The sequence below is a fragment of the Rana temporaria genome, chromosome 9 (assembly GCF_905171775.1).
Source record: "Rana temporaria chromosome 9, aRanTem1.1, whole genome shotgun sequence".
Taxonomy (NCBI): Eukaryota; Metazoa; Chordata; class Amphibia; order Anura; family Ranidae; genus Rana; species Rana temporaria.
This window is the reverse complement of record NC_053497.1, coordinates 29115474-29124000: the sequence shown is the minus strand read 5'-3', so window position 1 is coordinate 29124000 and position 8527 is coordinate 29115474. Positions and strand designations below refer to the sequence as shown.

Sequence of the window (8527 nt, the reverse complement as noted above, 5' to 3'; positions counted from 1 at the left end):
ATGCATGGTTAGTAAGTCAAAAGGAAAAATAGCAGCTGCAGGGATCCCACAAAAAGCCGTCACAATTCAGGTCCTCTTTAATCAATTCATTCATATTTCAGTAAAGATACTTTGCAGCTGAAGACCATACTTTGATATGATTCTTTTTTTCCATAAAGAAGCTAGGTTGAAAATACCTTTCATTGCAAGTTCTTTCCTTTTTAAAGTTGAATAGAAGATTTGAGGCCAGCCACGAGAGACCTGTGAGACTGAAAAGTGGACAACAATGCTATTAACCACTTACAGATTTGCCCCCTTAATGACCAGTTAATTTTTTTGCGATACGGCACTACGTTGCTTTAATTGACAATTGTGCGATGCTGTACCCAACCAAAATTGACGTCCTTTTTTTCCTAAAAAAATATAATTTCTTTTGGTGATATTTGATCATCTCTGGGTTTTTTTTTGTGCTATAAATAAAAAAAAGAGCGACAATTTTGAATATATTTTTTTTACTTTTTGCTATAATAAACATCCCCAACAATTTTTTAAAAACAAATTTCTTTATCAGTTTTGGCCAATATGTATTCTTAAACATGGTTTTAGTTATTAAAAAAAAAAGTTATAGCGTCTACAAGCAATGGGAAAGATTTATGGAATTTTTATTAGTAATGGCGGTGATCTGCGATTTTTAGCAGTATTGCGACATTGCGGCAGAGAGATCGGACACTTTTGACACATTTTTGGGACCATTGACATTTATACAGCGATCAGTTCTATAAAAATGCACTGGTTACTGTGTAATTGTCGCTGGCAGGGAAGGGATTAACACTAAGGGGCGGTCAAGGGGATAAATAGGTTCCCTCGTGAGTGTTTCTTACTGTGAGGGGATGGGACTGACTGGGGGAGGAGACCTATCGCTGTTCCTACTTACTAGGAACAAACAATCTGTCTCTTCGCCCCTCAGAACAGGGATTTGTGTGTACACATACACACACACAAATCCCCCTTCTCGCTCTTGTCCCTGTGATCGCGAGTTGGGTCCCCTGCTGTGCAGCGTGCACACGCCTGCTATGGCTTAAAGGGGAGGACATACCCATACGTTGATTTGCGGAAACGTGACACTTTTCCAACGTATATCGGCATGAGCCGGTCAGCAAGTGGTTAAACTCACTCTGTACAGAATATCTTTACACACTCCAGCAGACTTATCATTTAGAAATTTGTTCATACAGAGCTGGCATAATAGTTTTGACCATTATCCTGTAATTACAGATACCAATTTTCTTTTTACGTTTTACAGGCAACAGAAGCCTTATTTTTTTTTTTTATGCAGATGTGGCAAAAGAAAAAAAAAAAACACACACAAAAGTAAACCACTGTGTCCAAAATAAACATTTATTGCACCTGGAACAGCACATGAAAGAATGAGTCTCCCTCCACCAAGGTGCCTGCTCCTTTCAAAGAGGGAAACAGACGGGCAGTGCTTCTTAAACTATGGGTCATGACCAATTTGGTGCGTTTCCATTGGCTTGGCCCTTGACTGTCAGCCACCAATGCACCACCAAACCCTGCCCACCATATTACCTGTGGGCGATGCTGCACTCTCCATTTCCCAGGCCTGGACGGACCTGTGTGTGGTGGAAAAGGGGTGCAGGGGGTTCAAACAGTCATGAGCAGTGGTAAATAGGGGTGCATGTTCTACAGTCACAGAATGTTAAAATATTTCTCATCTGGGTGCTTGGATTAAAAGGCTTAATTTGCATCTTAAAAAAGAATTAGCACCTTAAAGTGGACGTAAAAACGTGTTTTTTGTTATCTCTCTTCAAAGCACTAAGTCCCATAGCTTTGTCCTCCTCTGTTATCAGCATGATGACTTTTGACAATCTCTCCGAGACAGAAGATAAAAGTGTGCCTCGTGGGAGATTTCTACAGATAGATTAGCAGACTGCTAAACTATACACAGGCAACCTCTGCGCGCGTGTGTGTCTTTCCTCCAATCAGCTGTCTCCCAGTGTCTAGCAATACTCCCCCTCCTACAGGGGAACCAAGAAGAGAAAATTTTAACAGGATGTGCGCTTTCTATATCAAGGTGAAGACAGAAGATATACATGTAAAACTTATGTAGAGAGATTTGTTTCATCCCTGTGTATTATCTGAAGTTGTTCACTTCACTTGGTATATGGAGGGTTTACATTCACTTTAAGGACATCCTTTCAAAGATAAACTATAGCCTGCTTTAAAAAAAAGGGACTCCCTCCCACATAAGCAATGTGTAGTTCTTTTTTTTAAATAGTTACCAATACCTACCTTATTTTGTGGTTCTGTAACAGATGGCATCCCTGTCCTCCAGTACTCAGCGCTGGAATGTGCACAGGTACTTCTATTAGCAGCCACAATTCATTCTGAAGGCCACTGGTCCTGCAGTGTTGGTAGCACAGGTGTAATAATGTGAACAAGTAAGGCAGTGACAAGACTGCTAGAGCCTGGCATGCACAGTCTCTTCAGGGAGCCAGCAGAGAAGTTTACAGAACCAGAGATAAAGGTAAAAATATAAGCATGTGCTAGATTTTTTATTTTTAAAATGACCTAAAGGAATGCTTATTGTTATATCTGACTCTAGCTCTTAGTGGTAGGCGCCACCATCTTTCATGAGTGTCCTGTAAGATAGGGGGAAAAAGTTGTTACCTCGTTGCCATTGATTCAATAAGATTAATCAGATGGGTTTCCCTTCATTTTGCAGATATCCATAAACACTGATACAACTGTATGCACTGTGGCTCTAAACATCCACATACAACACCCTTTAAACAACAGAGAACAAGCGTTTCCCATACTTGTCTAAAAGAGAGGTTTGTGTTTCGTCTTACAAATAGTTCTAAATTGCACCAAAAGAAAAACTGAAAGAAGAGACCAGTTGGGCTGCCACTGTTGTGAACATTAAGCATTTTACAAAAAAGAGGAGAAGAAGAGGAGCGTAGGCTGCCAGGTATAAACTGCACCACAGTTCTAACATTTTTAACTGAGACCCACATAAAGAATTCCGTTAAAATAAAAGAATTATAATTTATCATATAAATTACAGTATTGAAACATAGCAGAGCAGTGATTAACATCTTAGCATTATAGAATTTAAACTACCAGGAATAGTACTACTTAGTACCATAAAATATCTTATATTACACTGTGCTGTGATCAGGATCCTGCCTCTTACTTCAAAAGCCCTTAAAAAGTACGATGATATAAAATCCTGAAGTAAGTATCACACAGCAGGGGCCCCGGAACACTGAGAGAGGAGTCATAGTATTCTATGTGACTGTGTCACAGAACAGTGCAGTCTTCCATTGCATAGAATTGAGTGACTTGAGTTTGTTCCATTTCCAAGAACTGTCTGTAAAATCACACTAAATAACTCCCAAGATGCTGAAGTGTAAACAGGTTTGGGAAGAGTCTTGAAACGCTCAGTAGGGAAAAAAGTTAGAATGCAAAAAGGCCTTCCACAACCAAGAACGTCCATCTCCTAAAAATGCTGTGAAAAGAGGAGGCAGTTCCGGTATATCCAAGAGCTCAGGACCACGTTGTCCTTGGTTTAAAGATGGATGGACGAGCTGTACCCTTTGGAACCGGCTTAGAACCAAACCAAGACATCTGTGATGACAAAAAAAAAACACAAATATTAATTATTGTTTTTTTATTCAGTGTTTATTTACAATCCCTCAAGACCCACTTCACATAGGTGGACCAACCGGGTCCAGTTTTTTAGACGGACCCAATCGGACCATCAGTTGTCCTCTATGGAGCGGCGGGAGTCAATGGACATGTGTTCGTTGACACCCGCTGACAACTGATCTAAAAACAGATTCCCAATACATCTAGCATATTGGATGGTCCTTGGCCTTTTACATCTGACCACCCATAGAGGACAGTGGGCTATGTCTGTGTCCTCTCTGCATAAGTGGAACAGACATGGACAAGCCATCCCGCCCACTCAGCATGCATTAAGGTAAAAAACAATTAGACTTTACAACTCCTTTAAGTGATTGTGTTATCCTGACTGGGCGTCTAATGACGTCCAGCAGGATAAGCCATGCCCGTGGGGGCACACAGCGCGGCGATCGATGGTGCGTCACTCTGACGCACTGCAACTCCAATCGTGGTTAAAAGCCGATGACATAGGCTCTTTACCGGCACTTTCGGGTTACACGATGGTCACAGCTGATCACGTGGTAAACAGCTTTCCTTAGGTCGCATTGACAGGATGAGCCGATCGGTAACTCATGTCAGAGAGGGGGTCTGCACTGATAATCAGCACATTGATTATCAGCTCAGCCCCCCTTCACAGATGCCAATCAGTGCCATCAGTAATGACAGTCAGTACCTCATCATTAGTGCTGCCTATGAGTGCCACCTGTCACTGCCCATCAATTTTACATATTAGTGCCCCCTCATCAGTGCCACCTTATCAGTCCCTGTCATTGAAGAAGAAAACATTTTATGAGTGAGTGAGAGACTTGTAAAGCGCAACACATGCGAACTGAATCGCCTCTGGGCGCTGTATCCATTTCATGGGTAAGGAACCCCTTGACCTCAGAAGAGATGGTTTTTAATCTTTCTCCTGAAGGCCAAGTGGTCCGGCTCCAGTCGGATGGTGGTTGGTAGTGCATTCCACAGTCTAGGTCCTTGGACTGCAAATCTTCGATCTCCTTTGGACTTGTATCTGGCTTTGGGTATCTGGAGGAGGTTTTGATTGGTGGATCGCAGAATGCGATTGGGGTTATGGGCTTTTATTTTTTCACATAGATATTGGGGGGCGTTGCCTTGAATACACTTATGTATTAGACAGAGTGCCTTGAAAGTGATTCTGTATTTTACTGGCAACCAATGAAGGGATCTCAGTGAAGGTGAGATTGATTCCCATGTTTTTTTCCCAGTCACTATAAAGAAAACAAAGAAAAACTTTTAATTTTTTCAAACATTTCGGTTTAGTTTAGCAAAAAATAAAAACCCCAAAGATGATCAAATACCCCCAAAAGAAGGCTTTATTTGTGGGAAGAAAATAATAAAAAAAATTGTTTGGGTACAGTGTTGCATGACCATGCAATTGTCATTCAAATTGTGACAGCGCTGAAAGCTGAAAATTGTCCTGGGCAGAAAAGGGGCAAAACGCCTTGCATTGAAGTGGTTAAATTGAGAAATGGGGGCAGAGATAAAAATTGAAGAGAAGCATTTCTACCCCCAGCAGGTTAAAACAAAAGAGAGGGTTTGTGTTGCTAAGGACTGAGCTGACGGGGTGGTCACTTCAGCTAAAGTTTCTGGTGGTAAAAATAAAGCAGTAGATAGTAGTGTTTGTCATGTCATGTGCACTGATTGTTGGTTCGGCAACAAGCTTCTAGAGTTGACAGCTCTTATGTCAAGGGACAACATGGACCTTGTTGCAATTACAGAGACATGGTTTACAGATTTAAATGCCTGGGAAATAACTATATCAGGGTATATTATACAGGAATGGCAGAGTAGGGAGGAGTGGAGGTCAAGTTGCCATATATGTCAGAAAAATAGCATAACGCGAACATTAAATTAAAAAACAAAAGAAATACTCGAAAACCCTTTGGGTCTTCCTTCCAACCAGAGAGATCTTCTCTTAGGCCCCGTACACACGATAGAATCCATCCGCTGAAAAATCCCAGCAAATGGGTTTCAGCGGAAAGATCCTATAGTGTGTACACTCCAGCGGATCTGTTTCCGCGGATATTTCTCCCCTGGGATGGATTCCAGCAGATCGAATATTTGCTGACATGCCAAACAAATCCATCTGCTGGAATCCATCCCAACGGATGGATCCGCTGGTCTGTATAGACTCACCGGATCCATCCGTCCGAAGGGATCCCCCGCATGCGTCGTAATGATTCGACGCATGCGTGGAATTCCTTATATGACAGCGTCGCGCACGTCGCCGCGTCATAATCGCGGGGACGGCGCGACACGTCATCGCCAGAGGATTTCGGCGCGGATTTCAATGCGATGGTGAGTACACTCCATCGCATTAAAATCTGCTGAAATCCTCGAGAGGATTTATCCGCGGAAACGGTCCGCTGGACCGTATCCGCGGATAAATCCTCCCGTGTGTATGGGGCCTTAGAATTGGCGTGGGATACAGACCCCCATGACAGACTGAAGATTATGATAACTTGTTGCTTGACAAGATAACTTGCATACAAATGAAGGGAGAGGTCTTGATTATGGGTGGATTTCCACAAACCTAACATTTACTGGAATTTTTAAACTGCTATTACAAGCAGGAGCAGGGATGTAATGGAATCAATGAATGGGATCTCTCTAAAACCATGAGTAAAAAGCCCAACCCAAGGTGATCATTTACTAGACCATTTAATTGAGCAATTATATTGCAAATGAGGTTTAATGTGGATAAATGTAAAGTTATGCACTTGGGGCTAAGACTATGCATGCACCATACAAACTAGGGGAGTACAACTGGGGGAATCAATGCTGGAGAAGGCTCTGGGTGTTCTGGTAGATCATAGGCTTAACCACTTCAGCCTCAGACCATGTTGCTGGTCAATGACCGGGCCACATTTTGCGATTCGTCACTGTGTTGATTTAACTGACAATTGCGCGGTCGTACGACGTGGCTCCCAAACAAAATTGACGTCCTTTTTCCCACAAATAGAGCTTTCTTTTGGTGGTATTTGATCACCTCTGCGGTTTTTATTTTTTGCGCTATAAACAAAAATAGAGCTATAAATAAAATAAATATCCCCCAAAAATATATATATAAAAAAGCTATTTTTTCCTCAGTTTAGGCCGATAAGTATTCCTCTACATATTTTTCGTAAAAAAAAAAAAAAAAAAAAAATTGCAATAAGCATTTGATTGGTTTGCGCAAGAGTTATAGCATCTACCAAATAGGGGATAATTTTATGGCATTTTTATTAATATTTTTTTTACTAGTAATCGCGGCGATTTGCGATTTTTTTATCGGTACGGCGACCTTATAGCAGACACATCGGACACTTTTTTGACACATTTTGGGGACCATTGGCATTTTTATAGCGATCAGTGCTATAAAAATGCATTGATTACTGTAAAAATGTCACTGGCAGGGAAGGGGTTAACACTAGGGGGCAATCAAGGGGTCAATTATGTTCCCTATAGTGTGTTCTAACTTAAGGGGGGGTGGCACTGACTAGGGGAAATGACAGATCGCTCTTCATACATTGTATGAACAGACGATCAGTCATTTCTCCCCCTGAAAGAACCGGGAGCTGTGTGTGTACTCGCTCTGTCACGAGCGATCGCGGGTGCCCGGCCGTAATTGCGGCCGTCGGGCACTGGCATCAGCACCAGGAGGCCGGGGGCGCACGCAACAAACTATATACATTTTTAACCGGTTCCCGACCGACTCACGCAGATATGCTGCGGCAGAATGGCTCTCTTGGTCGAAATCCCGTATATATATATGGCTTCGCCCAGGAGAGCCACCAGAGAGAGCTCCAGCGCCACCGGAGGCATGCACCCCCTGCATGGCGGGGAACCCAATGCGCGTGGCCGGCGGGCACGATCGCCGTTGCCCACGCGTGAGCAAGGGGGGTTTGTGTGTGTAAACACACAAATCCCCGTGCTGTCTGAGGAGAGGAGGACAGATCGTGTCTTTCTACAAAGTAGAAAACACGATCTGTCATCTCCTATACTGAGTCCCCTCCCCCCCACAGTTAGAAACACAGTGAGGGAACACAGTTAACCCCTTTATCGCCCCCTAGCCCCCCTTCCCTGCCAGTGACATTTACAAAGTAAATCGGTGCATATTTATAGCACTGATCGCTCTGTAATTCCAATACCTAATCTCCAAATTTCCTAATTTTCTGGATTTCTGATTTTTCAAATTAACGCTTTTCGAATTTTAGATTTTCGGATTTGCTAACTTTTCGGATTTAGATTTATCAAATGTTCGAATTTCCGATTTTCCGAATTTTTGAATTTCCACTTTCCGAAATTTAAAATTTCCAAAATTTAAAATTTCCAAATTTGTTAAAAAAATTCATTCGAATTGCACATGTCTAATTTTTATTGTCATCACAGGGAATGTAAATATCCTATAATAGCAAAATGTAGTGTACTCTTTTTTGGGGTCTATTAGACTCTACTAACTAGATTCAGACACATTGGCCTAAACTTGCGGCGGCGTAGCTTAGGGTGTTTAGGCTACGCCGCCATAAGTTAGCTAGGCAAATACATGATTCACAATGTACTTGCCTGCTAAGTTACGGCGGCGTAGCCTAAAGCGGGCGGGCGTAAGGGCGCCTAATTCAAGTGTGTGTAAGGGGGCGTGTTTTATGTTAATGGGGCTTGACCTTACGTTTATTCTTTAACTGCGCATGCACCAGGCGCCTACATTTCCCAGTGTGCATTGTGGCTAAGTACGCCGCACAGGCCTATTGATTTCGACGTGGACGTAAACAACGTAAATCCCGATTCACGGACGACTTACGCAAACGACGTAAAAAAATCTAATTTCGACGCGGGAACGGCG

General features: G+C 42.5%; 1 protein-coding gene across 2 annotated transcripts in view; it reads right to left on the bottom strand.

Moving 5' to 3' along the window:
• Positions 1–1356: 1356 nt before the first annotated feature.
• GOLGA1 (golgin A1) overlaps positions 1357–8527 on the bottom strand; it is a 109916-nt gene continuing 102745 nt past the window's right edge. For both annotated transcript variants that reach the window (XM_040323026.1, XM_040323027.1), the window contains one exon: positions 1357–3627. In XM_040323026.1, coding sequence (XP_040178960.1) covers positions 3547–3627 — 81 coding nt within the window. In that variant the 3' untranslated portion in view covers positions 1357–3546. The remainder of the gene's footprint in view (positions 3628–8527) is intronic.